Source organism: Barbatula barbatula (genome assembly GCF_947034865.1).
Source record: "Barbatula barbatula genome assembly, chromosome: 20".
Taxonomy (NCBI): domain Eukaryota; kingdom Metazoa; phylum Chordata; class Actinopteri; order Cypriniformes; family Nemacheilidae; genus Barbatula; species Barbatula barbatula.
The window spans coordinates 14137420-14160590 of NC_136783.1; the positions used below are offsets into that span (position 1 = coordinate 14137420).

Here is a 23171-nt window from a genome sequence, read left to right on the forward strand (position 1 = left end):
CTGTATTTCGATTTATTGTGTTATTGGTTACATATGATCAAAATATTGTGTACAACTTTTGGATTGTGTATGTAAAAGGGATGTTAAGGAATTCATATAATAAACTTTTACAAAGTTATAATACAACGTTTTATTTGTTTCATCCGTTTATTGATAAGACGAATCAAAAACATTCACTAATAAAATACTAGTTTACACCAGTTTTGTCTTTGGCCCGGTTTCACAGACACGGCTTTGCTTAAATCAGATCCACGCCTTGGTTGAATTTAGACATTTATGTCGCTTTTATCAAAATACACTTGAAGAACACATTACTCGTGCACCTTGAGACAAAACAATGGCACTGATAGGCTTATATTTTAAGATATTTCTGGGCAAGACAGACCACACATTCGTCTGAGACTAGCCTTTAGGCTCCTCTGTGAAACCGGGCCTTAATATGATAATATAACAATTACTTAAACGTACGTGTTGTTTTATTACTGTACCCCACAAACTACCAGGCATTAATGGTCTTTATGTAGACCTAATGCGCATGCGCCGTTGCAGCGTCGTTCATACCCGGTAGTCTATCGAACAACACACTGGATAATAGTAAATGCGCGCATCTCGCCCACAACGTGGTTACGAGACAATGTAATACATACACGCATTGCCTTTACATTTACAAAAACGGAGATCATTGCAAGGTAACGTTAACTAATATTGTAGTATTCCATAGTACTGTGTTGGCATTGACGAGACTTTGTGCGACTATTGAATTAAGCTGTTTTAGAAATACCCCATTTTTCGAATTTCGATTGGGAACGAAGTGACACGTTGTTAAATTTGCGTAAATCGATGCATCTTTTATTTACAGCTTGAATCTGTTGCAGTGGTCATTTAGTGGCGCCTGACTGTTATCCCTGTCATTATTCTTCTGGTGGAGGGTGGGGATCAGTCAGGAAGTCTGGTGGTCGTGTTTTAGAAACATACTGACCCACTCAAGGGGTCATAAAAGAAACTATTTTGAACAGTTAGGTCGTTATTGTGTTTTTTTCTAAGCGTAATGGAGCTAAGGGTCAAACATAAATAAGGGGGCTTTAAAGATGAACGCGAGGCATGAGCGCGAGGCGTGTCTTCGGGAAAAAATGATTCGTACTCCTTTAAATTGTTAAACGTCTGCATTTGGTTGCACGTATATTTTACGCACAAGAGAGTTTACAGGGACATGTTTATGAACTAAGAATAATACACGGGCATCTCACGAAGTATTAAAGTAAAATCTTCCTATTGTTTCCATTGTCGGTGTTAGTGACTTGAAGAGTGACATTGTAAGAAAGGGGTCCGTGGTGAAAGCAGGCGACCGATGCCTCTCATGATGCACGCAAGAGCAAAGTACAGTAATTGAATTAAATGTTTCGTGGTTTGTAATGTACAACATTTCTAATTCTAATAGTTATATTGTGTCATTACTCAGTCTAGAAGTTATTTATATTAGTTATATCGCCATGTTGTTTAAAACCTGTGGAACACAAAAGAAGTTATTTTGAGAAATGTCTCAGTGGTTTTGTTTCCATCCACAAAGTAGTCAATAATGTGCAATGTTGTTTGGTTTGCAGTGTTCTTCAAAAGAATCCCTTTGTTCTTGAGTCATTTTTTTGTGATAAAAAGTAAGTAAAAATTGTGATATTCTTTGCAGGAGGGAGTTGTTTACATTATGAGCAAAACACCACCTAACAGAAGAGGATTAACATTTGAGGTGGGCGCTGCTCTTGAAGCACGGGACAGTCTTAAGAACTGGCAAGTCCACTTTTAAACTTTCCTTTTGGCCATTTACACATTTTCTTAGTTTTTAAGTTATGATGGTATTTTTGCTCATAGGTATGCTGCCAACATTGAAAAGATTGACTATGATGATGAGAAAGTTTTAATTCATTATCGCCAGTGGGGTCATCGTCACGATGAGTGGTTTGACTGGACCAGTCCTTATCTGAGAGCCATGGAAAGAGTTCAACTGAGAAGAGAGGGTCTTCAGGAGGACAACTTTATTCCTGTAAGTCACTTGCTCAAAAATCCCGGTATACATACAAATAGGGATGCTGCATTGATTGTAGTGTTATTTTTTCAATCAATCGGTATTACTGTATGTGGATAACAGACGGAAATTTGATTAATCGCAAAAGTGTGTTTGATCATATTTTAATGTATTTTAAAAGCAAAACAACTACTTAAGGACAATGTTTGTTATGCGCTTTTGATGGTCAATACACATAAGTGTGTGTTCAGTAAGCTGTAGACTGTTTGTTAATAAATGTTGTTTTTACTTTTGTTCCAGGGGTTTCATGTGAATGAAAAAGTTCTTGCCAGTTGGTCTGATTGTCGATTTTATCCTGCAAAAGTCTTGGCTGTCAATAAAGATGGTAAACTTTGATGCATTCATAAAATGAATAGTTTTTCAAACATAAATGCTAATATGGTTCATCATAAACAAAATTGCCCCACAGCATCCTACACCGTAAAGTTCTATGATGGTGTCATCCAGACAGTCAAAGGAATTCATGTCAAACCGTTCATCAGAGAGGTTCATTTTGCATTTTCAATTTCAATTTCACATTGTGTCACGATTTCTCCTCTCATTTCCCCCCCTCTATTTTCTCCGAAATAGAGAAGAAAGAAATTACCCAACAGACATGCAGAAAAACCTCAAGTGAAAAAGCCTGAAAATGTCAATAAAATGCAGGAGAATGGTGCCGACGGTGCTCATGAAGAACAGGGTGACCTTGTTCTTGAGGAAGAGGAGAATGAAGTCTCAGCTTGGGATGGAAATGAAGATGACCAGAAGAAAAGCAGAATTCAAGGCAGGAACACTGGCCGTAAGAATGAAGAACATGTGATGGAAAATATGAGTATGAAGGAGGAAAATGAAGAAGGAGAGAGAGTCCTGGAGCAAATAGGGCAACACAATTACAGTAAGTCATTTCTGAAGAAGGATTCAGGGCATGAGCAGCGAGATGAGAAGACCGCTGTGAAGATAGAGGACAACGCTATGGTGTTTGACTCATGCTTTCATTTTAATGAGAGGATGTTAAAAGGAAACAGGATTGAGGAAGCAGAAGTCCAAGCAGAACAAAAGGAAAAGGAAATCAAAGGTTTTCCTCATGACAAAAAGTCACAGAGGCAGCGGGTTCGAGGTACATACCATGTATAACTCATTTTATTTAGAGTATTTTGGGATTTTTACTATGTCAAAATTAAACTTTTTTATTGAACATTACTATTAATTTAATAAAAAAAAACATTAAACACAATCACCATTTTTTATTTAATCTTTCTCACTTGGCCATATGTCATTGGTCAGTGTCATAATACCTGAAAAATAAAATGTTATCTTTTATAGGCAAAAGGAGAATTTCAATGGCACGAAGAAGATGTACCTCCAAAAAATCCAAGACAGATTCAGGTTTGGCTTTTCTGTTGTTAATAAGAAAAGGTACATACTGGTGCCAGTGTGGTAGAAGGTACATTTTGTTATTGTTCCTATCTTTCCTCCAGATAAAAGTTTTCATAATGGTTGCAAGTCCACCCCTGAATTAACCAATCAGAGAACTCTAGGAAATGGACAGCAGTCCGAACCCTCACTTCTGCCACAACCGTCTATTGACACATCAGACACTCCCAAACCTATAGGTAAAATTTCACAGATGATCGGTAAATCATATATGTACTCAATTAACACTTATTAAAGTCTCGGTATGTTGTGTTAAATATTCCCTGTTTTTTATTCATAGTTAGAAAGCAAGGTTTTCACAACCCAACCCGCTTCAGCAGAGAGCCATGTGAGTAATAATTCATATATATCAAACTTAGAATGACTGGTTTGAATCAATGACAATGTATATTCATATTTTAAATATTTAATAGTGAAGTTTTACTTCTATTTTAGTGTACAGAGTTGTCAGAAACCAGCCACCACCAGTACTCTCTATCAACCTGGACCATAATCCATATAAATGCAGTGCTCCTGGCTGTACAAAGTCCTTCCGCAAAGCTAAACTTCTGCATTATCATATGAAGTACTACCATGGAGATGTTCATCCAGTAGATGAGGATCTCGCTGTGAATACAGGCAACCAGACTGATGTTTTCAGCCAACAGACAGCATTCAATAATCAGAATGGTTCTAAGAAAAGGTGCATTGCATTGTCTACAGTGCCAGTAAACAATAAGACTTATGCACAGATAAGAGTGAAAAGACGCTCTACAGCTCACCCTACTTTCAGTGCACAAAATTACCAGCAGTGGTCTTCACTAAAGGAGAAGACGAGAGAGAAACTGGAAAACAACACACATAGATGCTTCAACAAGGAAAGAGAGAGGAGACATATGGACATAGGTATGGCTAAGCCACAACAATCATATTTTGTTTTATCATTTATCATTTTATCATCAATTTTCCAAAGATAATATTGTAACGTTGTCATCAGTCTGACATTACCTGCACCAACTGAGGGGATTGTTAAAACATTTCAAGGCAACAAGTATTTCGTTTTTGTTGCAAAGGATTCATAAACTAAGTTGTGTGGTGAAGAATAGTTGGGTGAAGAAGTCAAGGCCAGATGCATGCCTAACTTTAGTTAAACACTAAAGTCATGCTGTATTTGACCTATATACTCAAAACAGAAAGCATGTGGGATGTTCGCTGTTGTTTCCTCATTCCTCACTAACAGTAAGCAGTAAGACATTTTTCTTTTCGGCAGGTGTGAAGGAATATGACAGGCTAAAAGGAAAGAGGTCGGGAGATTTCCTGCATTACAAGTTGAAGAAAAATAAAAAAATGAGAATGGCCACATCAGGTGAAAAAATGTAGTTTCTGTTTATGCACCTGTCTACTGAATCTGTTATCCTCCTAGTTAACATGTTATTTTATGTTGCTTTTAGACATTCTTAATATCCACATCATTCACATCATGTTTTATGGTCCGCTTTCAGATGAAGAGAGCCTTTCTGATTGGTCCTCTGACAGCTGTGGGTGGAGTGATGATGACATGGAGACCGACCTGGGCATCATGCCCTCACCCCTTAGTTTCAGCTCTATTGCCTCGACAACAGGAGGTAGAGAAAAAGTTCGATGTGTGTGTGACGTGGAAGAGGAAAATGATTTCATGTTACAGGTGAGCTTTCCTGAAGCTCAATTGGTGAGGCATTTGCAAATGTCATGAGTTCGATTCTTAGGGAACATAAGAACAGAGTCAGATGTTACATTTTTATTAAAAACAAAGATAATGTTTAGAAATAATGTTAATAAATAGTTTTCTTATCTTCTCAGTGTGAAGTATGTCTATACTGGCAGCATGGAACATGTATGGGATTCCTCGAAGACAAAGTTCCAGAACGATTTACTTGCTTTTTTTGCAGAGGTTGGTTGCATGTTTTTCCAAATGTGTATTCGCATTTGTCTGCTGTATATTTCAATGTGTGTGTTTGTCTGTCTATTCAGGACAAATCAGAGGTCAAAGTTCGAGTTACCAGTACTGGTATGACAGAGATTGGATTAACACTGGTCATATGTATGGTCTCTCTTTCCTGGAGAACTACTCCCAACAGAACAGCAAGAAGATCGCAGCCACTCATCAGTTGTTAGGAGATATTCAGCATGTAGTGGAAGTGCTCAATGGCTTACAGCTCAAAATCGACGTCCTGCAGTAAGCTATGCAAATCCTTCCATCATATATATTTTCTTTGAAATTTTCATAGACTAAAGAGATTTTGTGAGAGAGTTTGATGATGTTGTGCTAATAATCCATAAGACCCAAAGTCTTGTATTACTTCAGGAGTCATTTTGAACATTTTATTTTCCTACAGGAGCCAGACACATCCAGAACTCAAGTTGTGGCAGAAGCCATGGAAACTGGCTGGGAGATCCAGGATGAAAAGTGCTGCTCTCGCAGACTCGAAAACTCTCTCATCAGCATCCTCAGAAACCAGTTTACATAAAGAGCTCTTATCGCCATCCTTCACGGATTACATAAGGAGTGACCACTGTTACCAAAAACCAATTGCATTGCACCAGGTAATGGAGCCAAGGCTGGAACTGAAGACACCAGAGGTAGGAGACAGATTGTACAACGCTAATACCATGATAAAGAATGAACACTCTATCCAACAAGCACTAAGTTCTTCTAGTAATAACCTGTCCAACCACAACAAGAGTACAAAAGATAAAAAAAATCGACCTTAACTTTGGTAACTTTGTGCTTTGTAGGATGTGGGAAAGGAGCATGAAGGAGGCGGGGTTATGGGCGGAGCTCAGCAGCATCAGTGTCACATTAACCTGCTGGAGCACATCGAGGCTGTACAGGAGGAGGTTACTGACAGGATGGACTTCATCGAAAGAGAACTTGATGGTATGCAGTATGATCCACAGAAAGTTTTGATAGATTATCTTAAAATTAAAAGAATGTTTATTCATAAACGTTTTGCCTTTCAGTGCTTGAAAACTGGCTGGACTGCACGGGTGAGTTGGAACCGCCGAAGCCTCTGGACCGTCTGCCTGAACTCAAGCAAAGCGTCAAACAGCTACTGAGTAAACTTGGAAAAGTGCAGCAGATTGCTGTGTTGTGTGCCACGTGAGGGCGCTAGAGAGTATTTAACGCCATCACAGGACTTCCTCACGTTGAAACCAGGGAATATACAAAAGACTCTGGAGAACAGACAAAGAACAATACTGTAATGTGAAACTGGACTTGGTCAGTTGTTGTGAAATAAAGAGCAGATACGAGTACTGATCACTTGCACAGCTTGCTGCAATTGATTTCATTTTAAAAAATTGTATCCTTAAAGCAGACCACCTCAAAACTTGGACCTACCAAACTTTACTGAAGAAATAGTTCGTACATTTGTAAGGTGTTTTGATCAAAATAAGTATCTGCCCCCACAAGGCTTCAATGTAAGATCTTATGGTTAATGTGTTACTTAAGTTAACTTTATATTGCGGCCCGATTTTTTATTCACAATGTTTTGACGAGTTAAAACCCCTGACTCCACCTGATGCGCTCTCAATGTAGAACTGTCTAGAAGATTAGCTTCGATATTTAACATGTCGTCATGCCAATGAAATATGAGAACCTTAAAATAAAGGAATGTCACATGTATGATCATGCTACTGTGTTTTTGTGCTTTTTTTAAATTGTGTAAAATAAATATCTATAATAAGAGGTAACCTGATATCATCACCCATCACCTCACGGGGGCGGTACGTTACGCGCAAAGGGGTGTTCCAAAGCGCGTTGAGTGTGTAGTCCTGATAGCCCCGCCCACATAATGACATCAAAACACGGCTGGCAGAGACTGCGAACCGAGAAAACGTGCAGACGACGATCTCCATCAACCTCTTTTTACCCAAACCTTATCTTAGGGGATTCTTCAGAAGTCAGTTACGATTTTCTCCTGATTGGTGAGTTAAATGCATCATGATGTAATTTTGTATGTACAGTTTAATGCAAAATGGTGATCAGAACTGATGAAAATGATGCGATGTACGATTATGGATGTTAGTGTTGGTTATATTTTCTAGACCAGTGTTGTTCCTTTTGAGAGGTTTCGGTGTTTTTAACTGTCTGGTATAACAACTATTCCAGTAATTTAACACAAGAGAAAAACGCACCTTTAATTTATTTGAGATCGTTTGTTCTCTTATCAAAAAGCATTAGACACTGATTTGTAACATTTAATCGGAAATGGAAACGTAATGGTTTTTAAATCTGTTTTTGTTCGCATTTTACACCCATTCGATTCTTCAGACATTTCGTAGTGTTCGTAGACTGGCTCTTCTCTTACACAGATAAAGAGGGCCAGCCGCATCCTACATAGTATTTTAACTGCATCGTATTAAGTGTCTAAAGTATGTAGTGTAGTATGGTTCAATCGAAGGGATGTTAAAGTATGTTGAAATATAGGTCGATCTAGTCAACTGCGAAATGATTTACTTTGTTGTAACTTCAAATGAAGTACCTCCCCTTAATATATATTTTTATAAATTCCTTCGTTCTTCAATAAACGAACAGTTATTATTAGACGCCATCGCGTAAGTTGCGTAAATGTATCTATTTTTTAATAATGTACCACACAACTTCCGGCATGACAGAAATGACATTGTCCTCGGTCACCTGCCCATGGGAAGGTCGCAGTATTGCTGATGTGAGCTCCATGTGCTCGCGCAGGTGTGTTGTCTGGCATGCTCTGACAATGTGGCAGTTTACAACACACTGTTAACACAACAAACAAAACATACTAACCTGTTGTTGGTATCAACAGGGTCCCAAAGATATTCATCGTAATCCTTCTGTTGGAATCTCTGTTTACATACAAACGTTGCTGTACTAACGTGTCTTAGTAAATACTACAGAACACGTATTAAAGTGATTTGGGTTTAACACACCGTTGTTTAAAATCATTAGTTGTTTGTCTTCTATTCAACGGAAATGCAGTGAAACTTTCCTCTTCATCAAACAGACATTACACATGGGAAATGAGATTGCTATGCTTCCTTTCATTAGTTCTAGTTAATGAGTACACGGGACACCACCAGTAATGGTTTATGATTACCTATGGACAGCCAAATGTCTTACAGTTAGTTGTCTTGCTTTTAATGCAGATCATTTGTAAATTATTTTTAAAGAATATTATTCATTTACATGCATGTGTATATAGAGAAAAACATCTGTTCCAGTAGTTTGCCGAGTGGCAATATAAAGATACATGACGGGAATCCTGGGTCTCTTGGGAATAGCGAGGTTTAATTAAGCAATGCTTCAGTTCAATTGAGTGTTATATCCCAATAACCCTGCTTGTCAGCGCTTTAGAATAGCACAAGTGCCAGTGGGCATAACCTATACTGTTTAACAGAGATAATGGGAAACCCTTGGTGTTAGACTGAGACTGAGTGTCTCCTAGGCATTTAGTGTACATCATCATGATTTTGGTTTGTGTGTGTGTTTAAAAAGTTAAATATGTAACCGTAGTGTGGTTGTTACCATGGAAAGTTATCGTTGTATAGCTGTATAGTGGAGTCCTCGATGTTGTTATTGCTATATACTGAGCAGCGTATCTAACCTTCCTCTGCAGTCATATACTGTATCTTATGAGCACCAGGTGGAGAAGATCAGGGAAGCACAGGTATCAGGCTTTTAATTGGGTGATGTAGACAGATTCCAAGCTGTATCTCCAGACAGTCTCGTACTGCAAGATTCAAATCTGAAGTGTGTGACGCTTTTGTAAAGCTATTGGAAACTCTTTATTCCTCTCGGTTGTATTGTATTTCAGACAGAAAAAAGAAAAGCTAATCTGCTTCAACAACGTTTAGATCAAATGTTTTAGATGTTTTCTAATGTATATTTGTTGTTTCCTACTAGGGTTGGGTATAATTAGAATTTTATCTTGAATATCCGTAATAATCTCTTTATTTCTACTTCTAATTCCGATTGTGGGTATTGATTCCCAGTTTCAATGCCAAAGTTTCGATATTAACCTGTATGGTCATTTAGACTGCTTAGTGCTTATTGCCTTGTTTGCAAAATATCTATAATTTTATGAGCACCGTTTTGTATATATATATATATATATATATATATATATATATATATATATATATATATATATATATATACACATAACAAACCATGTTTTGTCCGATTTACTACCTTTGTATTACCATAGTTTAACTTTAAATATCGTGGTAAAACTGTAGTTACTATAACACCGTGTATACACCAGACGCAACACGACAAAAGACATTAAATACGGATTAGATTATCTAATTATCCATTATAATTTTACATTTTGTCCAGACTGGCTTCAGCGCGAATGTACTTCTAAAGTGAGAAATGGCAGAAAACGTTTGAGAAAAACAGTTATAATGGTAAATTTTTACTACTGTAGTTACTGTGCTTTACTACAAATTCGATAGTAAGGATTTGTACAAATACTATAGTAAGAATAAGGTAAATTTTTATAAGGGCTTTTATTGAGTTATCAGCAGATCACTTTCATAAGGGAATTCATAAGGGAAATAAAAAATTTAAATCAAGAATCCAATTCCTAACCTTATAAATTCACAACCCTATTTACTACAAAGCTTTTTTTTGTCAAAACTCTTTAAACCATTACATAAAAAACTACTGTGGTATCATGGTACAGTGATGGTATACAACTAATGTATTAGCACTACGTTAATATATGGAGAATTTGACACTCTGTTATGACACTTTGTTAAGTGTGTTTTTGAAATGGAATCTATTGGGAAGTGAGAATAGCGAGCAGACGTCACATCACATTTATGTTGCGTGATTAAGAAATCAATTATAGAATTTTAGTGTTTTTCAGTCATCTTTTTTTTGCATGGCTGTTTTTCAATGCTTTAAAAGTCCAGTGCATAATGTTTATTATAGCCTTAAAATGATCTCTATATACATACACTGCTGGGTCCCTTTGCATGGAATTCGCCATTTGGTTTTGACTAAGACCGCCTAAATCTAAACGCAAGTAAGGTGGGCGGTCTTGTAAATCTCACTGTACCATCGCAGCCATGTCGCTGAGACAATGTGTGTTTCATTGTAAAAATAAATCCTCTGCCAAAAGACGATACAACAAAACGGCTAACGTTAGCCCCGTGAAGTGTGCGAAAGCAAACACTTATTTTATTGCTATTTTCTAGCATCTCACATACGAGTCGACGAAAACACATCTCTGGTGGGCATTTAGATGCGTCATAAACACAGTTATTGAGTTCGGTTCCGTACACACTGCCTATAGTTTGGAGAAAGGCTTTGGTCACTACACTATCTGCATTTTTTGGGATTAGTTTGAAAGTAGAATACAGTTATCACTCTGGGAAACCGAATATATCTATAGTGTGTACGTGTATCAGTTTACTTCAGACTTCAACAAAAAGGAATGGCAGGCAACCGAAGTGAGCTGAACAGTCCTGAGCTCATACGCCACTTGGTCTGTATAGCACAGCCTGGATAGTTGAACACCTACGGTCTACACGTTTTGTGTAATTTGATCGGCCGTTATAGAGATTGCTGACTAAGCTATTTAAAGGGATTTTTGGCCGATAAATATCTGCGACCAATCAATTGGAGCAGCCTTATTTGTTTCTACAGTATCCCCAAACTGCTCTACAGAGCCCGTTTCGTAAATGCGTTATCTCCTTCAACAAAGACAGGGGGATGACATCTAAGTGCTGTGTCAGCCACCGTAGTGGTTCGAAAGGGAAGGGTGGAGCGAAACGTTGGTTGCAAGTCGCAACCTCACCTCTAGTTGCAAGTTTCATACATTGGACCTTTAACCTCATTATGAAGGAAACACTGTAGAACAGTTTTTTTAGGAAGGCAGTTGTTAGCATAACCTTATTTATGAGAGTTCATTGACCTTAATTTCTGGATTCTGCCGTCGACACGAGTGGGGAACTTGCTTGTTTTGCATTTTAAGATGTGGTCCTCATTGATCAGTCCACACCTGAAGGTGAGCTTCTGAAAGGGTTACATTGGTCCTACACACAACATCCACAGCATTGGAATAGCTAGTGAAAATATTCAATTATAAAATAAATGGCTTTAGCTAAATTAAAAAGCATGCTATATATATAATAGTGAATATGCAAATGTAATCTCCGCTACTAGTCCACACACTGTAGCTTGAGCCCATTTAATGAATGTCACCATGTCTTATTAGCAATAAGGTCATTCCCGCTGGCCTCTCGCACGGACTGTTTGGCTATCATGTGGTCATCTTGGTCGTGAGCCAAACCGCTCGAATCCAAAACCTGTATCTTTGGTTTTGTGCCATGTATTTTTTTAATCTCCAATAACCACCCCCCCCCATATTATTTTCGGTTTGACAGCTGTGGCTGATGGCTCCATCAGAAAGGCCTGCTGAGATGTCTCAAGCAATTCCATCAAAATCCTCATCATATAGTGATCATGCACTCGGGCAGATCGCAGTAGACGCTTTTATTTTCAAGTCTATTGTTGAATCCTGAGATTTGCACTAGTTTCTTTGGTACACAGTGTTTATACTGTACAACCAAAACGTATCACACTCCTTTTGTAAGCCAGTTCTCCAGTTTAAAGCTTCTTGCATAAGTAATACAGGTTATGATCTCTTTAGGTGTTATTAATAATAGTCTTTGTCAGAGGGTGTAAAAATGAATGTGATTAGACATTTGACTGAGAGTTGATAGGTCTGTTGATATAGATGCTTCACTGACAGATGTTGGTCCCAAATTCCAATCCACTCGTCAGCTCTGTGCTGTCCATCAAAGCTTCTCTCACTAGCTGTCACAGCCTGACACTTGAATCTTCTCAATAAGCATTACCCCCATGTGTTTACAATATAAACTAGCCAATCAGATCATTTTCTGGCAAGTTATGCAGCCAGTGACATAGGACACTGAGCACTAAAAATGTCACATTGCGGCACTTCTCTGACTTGAAGACCGACGTATTTAAAATAAGCACTTAAATCTGCTTGTTTGCATTTTAAGTTTGCTACGTTAAGTAAAATATTAATTGTTTTTCTCACAACTGTATCGTTTCAATTCAGAATAAATTTATATATGAACCCACTTTAGTCATTTGGATTGCTTTAATGATGGAGGTATTTGCTTTTTGGAGCTTCATCATTTTGACCACCATATAGGATGAAAACATGATAATGTTTTTATATAAAATTACATGTTTGTGCTGAAGGAAGCAATGTACATCTTTTTATAGGTTAATCCTTTAATTCTATTGCCAGGGTTTTTCCTGCATAGAAAAATTGGAGGCAGCCGCCTCAGTCAAATTTTGTGTGGCCTCAGTCTCTGGCCAAAATTATGTCGGGTGTCTTAAAGTGTTCATAATTCAGACAGTTTCTGCATATCTTACAGAACAGTATCCTATCCTTCAAATATCAGTAGAGTCTTTAGTTTGATCACATTTATAAAAGACAGATACAGCTGCAAAACTATTTCCGAAAACATACAAGCTTTTATATGTTGTTTGTAATGTAAAGCCACTTAAAGGGATGGCAGACCTAAACATGGGCCTATTTACAAGATCAGGATGTCACCACCTTGGCCTTATTTTGAACAAGGAAAGACCCTGATTGCAGGCAAATCTTAAAAGCATAACTCACCGAAAATAAAAATGATTTCTTAATTTGTATGTAATTCCAGACCTGTTTGACAATTTTTTCTGCAGAACACAAAAGATACTTTGAAGAACGTTGATAACCCAACAGGATTGACCCCTTCCATTGCATGACACAAAATCACTGAGACATTTCTCCCCAAAAAAATGTATATGTGTTTCACAGAAGAAAGAGTCTTGGGAATAAGTGATGGTGGAATTAAAATGTTTGGGTTAACTATCCCTAGAGAGCTTTAAGAAATGTTTTCCCTTTTAAATGATGAGGCATTTCCAATTGCCGCCTAATAATGTCTCTGAGAACAAAGTGAGGTCCTTAAATAAAATACTTGTCCAGGGCGGGAGTGACATTATGGTATCCCTTTCCAGACATTATAGGTTCTAGCAAAGAAATGAGAAGGCACAGAGGGTTTGCTCACATAAAATCTGAATGGGATTTCAGGCTGATTCTCTCATCCCTGTGGGATTTCCCTTTAGACATGATGTGCTGATGCAGGATATTATCCACTGAGCATAGACTCCACGTTAAACGTTTGGATTTTTTTTATGGCTCTGCCAGCAGGAAGTCATTTAGCTGGTTCACATCTTGTCCGAACAGATGGGCAATTTATTTTCTGTCATTTATAAAAGCAGGTTAATTTGTTAACACCATCTAATGCCGTGTGCTCTACTTTGTGCCTGTGTTTTGGTGCTCTTGTAAGTAGATTATTGATCATCTATTAATTTGTGCGAAATACATGCAACAGATGAATGTCAATTGTGCTTAGTAAAGACTAAAGATTTGTCTGCATTTTTTAAAGTCCTAACCTAATGCTGTAATTTAACCTGCTTTGAATCCTCTCCACTTATAGAAGCCACTGTTCAATTCACTGCCACAAGAATTCAATCATATCCCTTCCAAGCTTCTGTGAATATCTGCAGCATCGAGAAAGCCGTGTAAAGACAAAAAAACACCATCTGCAGAACCAGATGGATTCTGTGATCGCATTTAATCTAAATTGTTTTTGATGTCACAAACGTTTCATGTCGCCTAATAAACACCCACGTCTTATTTGCTAACCCACAAAAAAAAACAATTGATGTGCTGAAATCGCACAGTGCTCTTTTCAAATAAAGTCGCTCTTATAGACCAAACAGGGTTCCCATGCCACGTAAATTATACTCCTTTAAATTTCACCTTGTTCACAAATGCAATTAACATGGCTTTATTTCTGCCCATATACGACTGGCAGTTAATAGAGTTTTAATAAAAAGATGTTTGTACATACATTTTTATTGATCATGGCGCTGTAATTCATCAGATGATGGAGAACAGTGTTATAATCGGGCATACATCCAGTTAGTTGTAGTCAAGCACACTTTCAGCATTTCATACTTTAATTTCTTGAGCTGTGTGTGTGCGTGTTTGTGGATGGAAGCCATGATAATGCTTTTACTGATGATGCCATCAAAAAAAGTCTTGAATCAATATACGGCGAATGGCTTTCTGATCTTGTAAGGCTAAATAATGTGACCCTTAAGGAATTATGCACTCCACCAAATGCATTCGAGGAAGGTTCTTCCATAGTCTGCTTTATAAATGAAAACAAATCTAATTATGATATGTGTATATAAGTGTGTGGGTGTGTGTGTGTGTGTGAGAGAGAGAGTTGTGAGAATCAGGGCCCCAGACTCAGCCTAAAACGGTCGTATTTGCGACAAAAAAATATTAATTTGCGAGTTATATTTTTGCGGAGAGCCCCACTGGCGTCCATCCAAATGTACTCAAATTAAATTGAATGCAGCTGGACTTTTCCCTGCACGCTATGCGCCCTTTGCAAAAACACTGCGTGCACTCAATGGACTTACATTTGGAGCTGCAGTTGCTGCATTACGCCACAATAGAGGCGCTGTTTTGTTATCAGCACAGTGAGGCGCTGGAGAGTTGCATTATGTTCCTCCTGAAGAGCTATATTAGGAGCTGTGCTGCTTTATTAGCTGTTTTTCTCAGCTGTTCATGTGACTATTGTTTCTGTTGCATCCAAGTACTTTTAATTTAATTCATTTAAGTTTCTCTAAATGATCGTGGCTTACATCACTGTAATGTTTTAAGCCGTGCAGTTGAATCAGCGTTATCATTTTTACAGTGAGTTCGCCTGTATGAACGCTCGCCATGATCAAAATGACTAGCAAACGAATGCCTCATTTGAACCGATTCATTTAAACTGAATTCTTACTGATCAGGTCCAGGAACTGGCTTTCCAGCTGGGTTCGGGTCTAACTCTCAAATAATAGTCGGGTCTGGGTAGTATATTTATGGCATTTCTCGGATCTTAACGGGTTCGGGTCCAACTTTCTAAATATTGGATGGGTCCCGGTCGGGTCTGTGTAGCACAATCACGGGTCTCTTCGGGTTTAGGTCCACATTTTTGGACCTGTGAAGACCTCTAGCTCAGAGTGATTGATGTAACACTGCGATTCTGTGGCAGTTTGCGTCACACAGGGTGCCCCTCTGCCCTTAGTGGATGAATCAAAGTCCTTATTTGGCAGACAGTCTAGGGAATTGGCTGTACCCACAGAAGTGCATCGCCCCAACTCAGATGCAATCGGTTAGACGAGGGGTTTCCCCAAATTCACCTTAGTGATGGAATCTGAATCTGACTGCACACCCACCAGGCAGGGTTTTCTGATCCTGTAACGCACCCTGCAGATGAAACTGGAAATCCCTTTGTCAATCTAATTGTCTCGACTCTCCTATGGGAATGAAGATAGATTTCTCTTGTTTTCCAGAGGAAGAAATGACCACCGCGTTTTACAGAGTTTGTCAGGTTATTGACATGAGATCTGTGAAATATGTTAAGGGTTTTGTTTTGATGACAGTCACAGACACTGAGGTCATGTCTCACAGCTTCCCATGCAGCTGCTCCAACTCTCCCTGTGAAGTGGGCGGGGATTGAGAGGAAGTGGCTAGCCTGGTTTATATTCTACACATGAGCATGCATGTAAGTGCACTGTGGTGGATGCCATTAGTAGGAACGACCTGCTTTAAAAAGGTCGTTGAGTAAATGATTTATAGAGAGCATGATGGTGTGTCATGATATACTGATGTTGCGGCTTGTTTCACACAGGGGAGGTATGGAACTCAAAATGAACCATAACCATCCGCTGCAAAAAATGCCAAAAGCTGGAATGAAAACACAGTCGTACGTTTTTATGCAGGATCAAAATTTTATTTTGACCTTATCTTTGAGAAAGCGTTTTCGCCCTAGGACACACAAGGATTTCTGAATCTGCCTCTTGTACTTGCCCCGCCCTCAAGCGTGGGTTTGGTTTAAGGCATTAAAACACCCTGTTGCTTTTTGACTCTTATTTTAATGTGGGAAAAACACAAATTGAAGAGATTTTCCCTGTAATTCTCTTACCAAATCGCTGGGGTTAATCCCGCTCTGAGCTTGTCACAGCGCCTCAAACAGAATTATACTGCCACACAAGATTAAAACTTCCATCCGACTGAGCTGAACCAGATGTTGCGGAGCAGTATAAAAAGTCTGGTCTTAATTGAGCTATTTAATTTCAAGCTGCTGTCCAATCAGTCCGAAACTATTTGCATTGAAGGTTTTATTTTATTGACAGGACGATGGGCTAATTTGGGTCCTCTCACATAGATTTATGTATTTCACCACAGTGTCATAGCACACAACTGATTTATTAACCTTCTGCAATAACTGTGCACACCTCAGGTTCACCAATGGAGAGTAGAGGCCACAGACCATCTGACCACATCTGTGCTAACTCCTTATCGACTGTTAGAAATGTGTGTTTTGATTTGTGTGCTGTATACAGCTTCAAGGTGAAAGAGAGAAAAAGCAGGAGAATAGTGGGCGTGGTTTGGGATGTCATCCGTGATTTGTTTACACGGGCATGCTGACATCTTTTTTATTTCATTCATAATGTATGCATATGTGAGTAAGTGTGGGCACCGATCATCTCAATCTACAACAATGTTTGACATGCTTTTGTCGACCTAACTATTTGAATGAATACACCCATTTGTCAAATATATCCATTTGTAAAGTCTAAGAAAAAGCACAGAATGTTTCTTTGTGAGTATATGAAGGGAATGTCTCCACAAGGTTACACAAGGTTGTCTGTGTGTGTGTCCCAGTCGTAGAAGAGCTCCTTAACCATTTGTAAGTGGTTAACAGACACTGTGCACTAAAAGACAAATTTACGTGCTTCTGATAGTATAATGCAAAGAAAACTAATTTATTTCGAGTATTCGTAGCTGCATAGATGCACGTTTCACAAAACATCTCACTGAAAGGAGGAAGAAACCTTTTGAAAAGGATAGTTATGCAATACACATGGGAAGATGTGGGATCTGGAATTTTAATAGATTTTACATCTGTACTTAAGAAAGCTCATCTATGAATGGAATCGAATGTTTCAGTCTGCTGTTTTGAGTCTTCATTACTCTTGCTTGTCCCTGTGGGAACCATCACTGAAAATAAACTGGCTCTTTTTATCTCTATGGCAACAATTTTACACTCCATTGAACACACAACTAAAGTGGGTGGAGACTTGACACGACATTGATTGCAATCCGTAGTTTGGTTAGGAAGTTAACTCGGGCTGCAAATAGAAAACCCTGCGTTTCTTCTTGGTAGAACAGCGTGTACAAAACGTGTGAATCTGCTTCACAATTCTAGTCTGACCTCTTCAGCCCGTGTTGGGATTACATTTAGAGACCATGATTACAGTTTGCCCTTTGAACTCGGCCCAGATTATTTGACAGTAAATGGAAGTGGTCGGAAATCTAACAAATCTGTACTAGCATGTTAAAGATTCTTATCCTTTTTTGTGACGCTCTAAATATAATGCTCTATTCGGCTCTGCCACTAGGATCGAGTAGGAGATATTGACACAAATGTCCTCTTTCTGTTTTCATTTTAATGATGTTGAAGAAAAATGTTGTGCTTGAGTGCCAATTCTGTAAAATTATTTTATATAGTAATATAATGATACAAATATATAGTATTTATACAATTTATTAAGTAAATAGTAACATTAGAATCAAAGCAGCCAATCACATTTGGGCCAGCCTCAAGGTTAGAAGGGTTGAATGACTGACAGAAGACAGATGAGGCCAATGGAAATCACATAAGCTTTGTCAGCACCAGCAATGTTATTCCACCAAACATGAGGTCAGCTGGTAAAAGGACCTCATTTATACTAAATATCACGGCCATTGCATACGTTTTGGTGACTTTCTAAGGATACCAGTCAAATTTGAGATAAAAAATGTGTCCTTCTAACCTTGAGCAGACATTAAAGAAGTCATAAAGCGGGACTCCATTTGCGTACTCTCTTATTTGCAGTCTGGGCAAATCGAGGCCCCAATGTAAGTGAAATAAACAACGAGCATCTTGCATGACCATGTTTGTCTCCGTGAAAACAGGGTTTGTCCAAGGGTGATCTTCTGATCCTCTAAACAAATTCAGCATGTTTGTGTACCTCTCAACCTTCAGAATATTAATCAGCACACTTTAGTGGAAGGGCCCAGAATCATGCAACATTTATATATTTGTCAGTAGACCGTATCCTTTCGTCAAAAAAGCCCTGTTCCCACGGCAACTAAAAAGAGCAGATTTTAGTGGTTTCCCTCAAGCTCTGCTTTTATTACTGTTTACAAGTAAATGTTGTTATTTGGTATTGTTTTATGTAAGGTTGCCTGGTCATTACAAAATAAAGGACAGAAAAATAAACATGTTATGAACATATGTTCAGGAAAAAAAACATAGCTTGGCCCATAACATGTGAATATGGATTCAAAATGCTAAAATGGCTTATTATACAAATACTATCACTTTATACATTAAATCATCTTAAATAATTTCAGTCATCATAAATACTGTGGACAGGCACAAGCTGAGCAATAATGGGCACGTTAAATCCCATGTTTATGGAAAGACATAATATACATTTTACATGAAACCCTGAACTAAACATTTTATTGTAGTTGGCGAGTAACATTTTTGTACAATGTATGGCTAGACTTAAGCTTGACAACAATGCAAGGAAATGGTCAACCTTTACAGTCTGTATCATCATAAAGGTTCATCAAAACAAAGATTCTGTGTGTAACAGTAATGTTGCAATATTAATTGTGTATATATAGTACTTATTTTTTCTGCACATACTCTAGTGATGTCTTTCATAAATGTTTTTTTTCTGTGTTTGTCTTTACAGTGTAGCCGGACACAGTGATGGATGAGCTACAAGACGTTCAGCTGACTGAAATCAAGCCTCTGCTGACCTACAAGGTGAAATAAACAGAAGTGTCCTGCACACATGCACATGCACGTATTTGTATGTTTGCACACACCTTTGCAAGCCCTAGAACACTTAACAACATGGCACAGCCAGTATTACAACACTTTAGTATCAACACTTCAACTCAACCACAATTTTTTCACATGTGTATGTACTAGTCATCTTTGTATACTTAATAATACAGAGAAGTTTATAGAGCCTGTACAGACAGCTCATGACTAAATATACACATACAGTACTACTAATACACTGATGTATTACACCTCAACTTCACATACAAATATTCACATGCTTTCTTTTCTTTCCTATGTAAAAGATCTCTTGGATTGTAGCCCAAGCAAGCCACATCCCTACCACTGTTTTTATTTCATCTGAATCATTTATGCAGGACTTACTCTACTGAGTGAGAGCAAATGGAGATTGGAATGGAAAAAGGAATGGATGGGCTGGAATGAAGAATGGAAAGGGAGAGAATAAAAAGGACAGGGAAACTAGGTTGAGGCTCATACAGCCCCTGTTTACTGCTATACACTGAGGTTCATCATTTTAAAACACCCAACAGCCATACAAAAGAACTAAAAATAGACACAGGGATGTCATAGATTCATTAGCCATGTGCAGAAATGTGGAGCTTCGTTGGGCATGTGAGGTGATTAAGTGCTGAACTGAAAGAAATATTACCCAGAAGGAAGATATACAGTAGGAATATAGCGTATAAGTCACATGGTCAACAACAGTACGTTTATTGTGTACATAAATATAAAGAATATGGTTTGGAATGTCATGCGTAAATGAGTGCCCGCTAACCTCTTACTCCATCTAGTGGCATCCACGTTGCAAAAGCTGGTGAAACAAATATCAACTTGATTGAAATGCAATGTTTGATAGACATTTTTCGTTTTCTCCTGTAGAACTCTCGGAACTTCCAAGACTTTGACTGTCAGGTAAGACAGCGTATTATGCTATTTCATTAGAAAATGAGTTATTACTAGATGCTTATTTGAAGTTTTACTGTGCCTGCTCTAAAACAGACAGTTGATGTGATGTAACGGGGTTTTGACCTTCATATTTCAATATGAATATGTCTTATTTAAGAAACTGCCTGTTTGATTAACCTCACAGAAGGATGTGAGTATGTTAACCACGTGCTTTGATGTGTAGAGCATCACAGCAGGACACGTATAGAATAAGGTGTAACAGGGCTGGATCAAGCCGATTTGCTTGAAATCCAAATATAATTTCAAAGAAAAGGCTTTTTATCTACAGTGTGTTTGGGAGGTAAAGAACGTTATCTTTCTGTACTGTGCAAATTATAAATATTCACATAAATTATTCGCCATTCCCTTATTAGGTCATTCCTAATGGGTTTTATGTTGGCCAACCGATCATTTATGGATTAACATCTGATGTAATGTAATAGTCAAGATCTCTCTGCAGTCTTGGAATCACGACTGCCTCTTTCTGCGCTGTAGTCTCAGATTTAGAGCTAAAAATAGTGCCTGCAGCTGGTGTATTGAGCATACTCAGACTCCAGCATGACCTGTTCTACATCGCATTGTGACTTTAACATTCCTTACTCAACAGGCCACAGTACACAAACATACACATACTAGGTGCTGATGAGATGATAGGCGGAAGGTGAACTAGCCAATCTGTTATGTCAAGACGCACTAAGAATGGTGCAAAATGCACATGTGTATGTGAGATGGCTGATGTTTGTGGTGTGATTGCTCTCTTGTGGTAAAGAGAGGCAGTGCAATATGGCTATACAACAATCCAATCCGTGCATCAGTTTAAAGGGGTGATTTAATGCTGTTTCATGCATTCTGACTTCTTTACAATGTTGAACTTCTCATGCTTAACACGGTCAACTTTCCAAAATACAAGTTGTACATATTATTTCTGTGCTCGATACACTCCCCCAAGGTTCGTATAGGTTTCGGAAAGTATTTTTCGAACATGAAAAACCTTTACGTAATTTTTTTTCTTAGTACCTTATTTGGTTATTCTCCCAGAAAAGCACGACCACGGCAAGGGCGAAAGAAATGGCCCACCCACGCGTCAACCGACGAGCGATAGGAAGACTGGCTTACCATGAAGATTGGCTATAATGTAAACAACTGAAACTTTTAGTGAATCATTCAACAGTTATGAAGGGATAATACGGTGATGTATTGTGTGCTCATGATTTAGTTCCACCCCCCCAAGAAATTACTTTTCGAAGATACGTAGTATGCAATACTATTCTATAGGTACTCAAGATTTATATGAGATTGGCAGAAATGAGATTTCACATTCAACCAGGCCTTTAATAAGGAATTTTAATGATGTGTGGTTTGTTGTTGTTTATGTGTTTGGGGTGGGCATTGTAAAAAGTACAAGTATGGATAAATTGCTTGTATATGTCTTTTAAGATTATGTCCAGTTCTTTCAGTACCAAGTGCAAAGATTTAAAGAAGAGTTTTTCAAAAGCTACATTACATAAACATGGTGTGAGGAATACTCTGTGTAACAGGTTTAAGGCTTTATCTTTTTATTTGAAGGTCACATTAAAATGTTAATTGTTTGTTTTATTATTAAAGGAATAGTTCACCTGCAAAATGAAAATTCTGTCATCATTAACTCACCCTGATGTCAATTTAAATCTGTCTGATATTCTTTCTTCTGCAAAACACAAAAGACGATATTTTGAAAAATATTCGAAACTAAAAACTTTAGGTCCCCATTGTAAGGACACAAAACCAATGCAAATCAATGGGGACCAACAATCTTCTGTTACCAACACGTTTCAAAATACCTTCTTTTGTGTTCTGCAGAAGAAAGAAAGTCAAACAGGTTTGATATGACAAGATGGCGTGTGAATACTGACCGAATTCTCATATTGAAGGTGATAATTAAAACATAACTTATGTTTTATTTGGACTTATATTGTTTATATTATAATTTATTTAGTTATTATTTTGACTTATATTGTTTATATTATTATTTATTTGTAAGTAGGGATTCTATCTTAAATCCTTAGCCATTAGTATTAGCCACAGCATCTGGTGTGAATACTGCAAGTCATCCAGCAGGTTGATCATTATTCATACATAAACTCCACCCATAGAGGGCGCCAGAGGATTGTGTTAAATAATATCCTTGACTCTGACAGTATATTTATTTTTCAGATAAATTTCCAACTAATAATATGAACTGTAACAAACCATTGCCAGGATTAAAAAACAATTGTGCAACAGTTTTACTGGGATTCAAGGTTATTTTTCATTGTCTGTGACTCAGTCACTAGAAGAAAGTACATCAGAATTAAGTCTTGCATCTTTCTACGTAACATATTTGTCTCCTTTTTAGAAGATTCTGTTTGCAAGATTTATATTTTTGACCATGTTGTCATTATCAACAGTGTTTTAAGGCAGTTTTAGTTCATTTTGCCCTCTGATGTACACACTAGACTGAAGGTTACTCTGACCCATCATGCTCTGCAGGCTAACTCACTGAGCCTAACACAATCTTATTCATGACTCAAGCTCTGGGTTCATCAATAAACTACACAAATCTGTGCTAGTCGGTACATTTTGTTACTTTTGAAGACATTTTGGTTTAAGGTTGTCAAGGATTTGAGTATCAATTGTTCATGTTTACAATATAAATAATGAATAATTATTCCAGTATTCCAGACTACAAATGCTG

At 37.9% G+C, this 23171-nt stretch overlaps 2 protein-coding genes across 9 annotated transcripts in view; both read left to right on the plus strand.

Annotated features, from left to right (window-relative positions):
• The first annotated feature begins 478 nt into the window (after positions 1-478).
• phf20a (PHD finger protein 20, a) lies at positions 479-7145 on the plus strand. 6 transcript variants are annotated; one of them, XM_079482806.1, is made up of 18 exons: positions 546-689; positions 1295-1377; positions 1682-1782; positions 1864-2035; positions 2318-2402; positions 2487-2563; positions 2648-3173; positions 3380-3442; positions 3535-3669; positions 3771-3818; positions 3926-4375; positions 4740-4835; positions 4972-5153; positions 5309-5399; positions 5480-5684; positions 5845-6088; positions 6245-6386; positions 6470-7145. In XM_079482806.1, the coding sequence occupies exons 3-18, from the start codon at positions 1700-1702 to the stop codon at positions 6610-6612; spliced, it is 2742 nt and encodes a 913-aa protein (XP_079338932.1). In that variant the 5' UTR covers positions 546-689; positions 1295-1377; positions 1682-1699; the 3' UTR covers positions 6613-7145. The 6 variants fall into 6 exon arrangements, with proteins under 6 accessions (XP_079338934.1, XP_079338931.1, XP_079338932.1 ...); XM_079482809.1 differs by having other exon boundaries at positions 595-689; positions 1928-2035; XM_079482808.1 differs by lacking the exon at positions 1295-1377 and having other exon boundaries at positions 479-689; positions 1928-2035.
• A 162-nt stretch (positions 7146-7307) lies between these two features.
• Positions 7308-23171, plus strand: part of ndrg3a (ndrg family member 3a) — a 30341-nt gene continuing 14477 nt past the window's right edge. The window contains exons 1-3 of one of the 3 annotated variants that reach the window (XR_013788105.1): positions 7308-7435; positions 19398-19471; positions 20393-20425. Coding sequence is in view for 2 of the 3 variants with exons in the window: in XM_079483658.1 (XP_079339784.1) it covers positions 19415-19471; positions 20393-20425 (90 nt within the window). In the remaining variant the exon portion in view is untranslated. The remainder of the gene's footprint in view (positions 7436-19397; positions 19472-20392; positions 20426-23171) is intronic. The other 2 variants (XM_079483658.1, XM_079483657.1) reach the window with 2 other exon arrangements.

Coding starts and splice junctions, on each gene's coding strand:
- phf20a (XM_079482805.1), top strand. CDS start 1,700: ATGAGCAAAACACCACCTAACAGAAGAGGATTAACATTTGAGGTGGGC. Junction 2,403..2,486: donor CTTGGCTGTCAATAAAGATG/GTAAACTTTGAT, acceptor ATTGCCCCACAG/CATCCTACACCGTAAAGTTC. Junction 5,400..5,479: donor TACTTGCTTTTTTTGCAGAG/GTTGGTTGCATG, acceptor CTGTCTATTCAG/GACAAATCAGAGGTCAAAGT.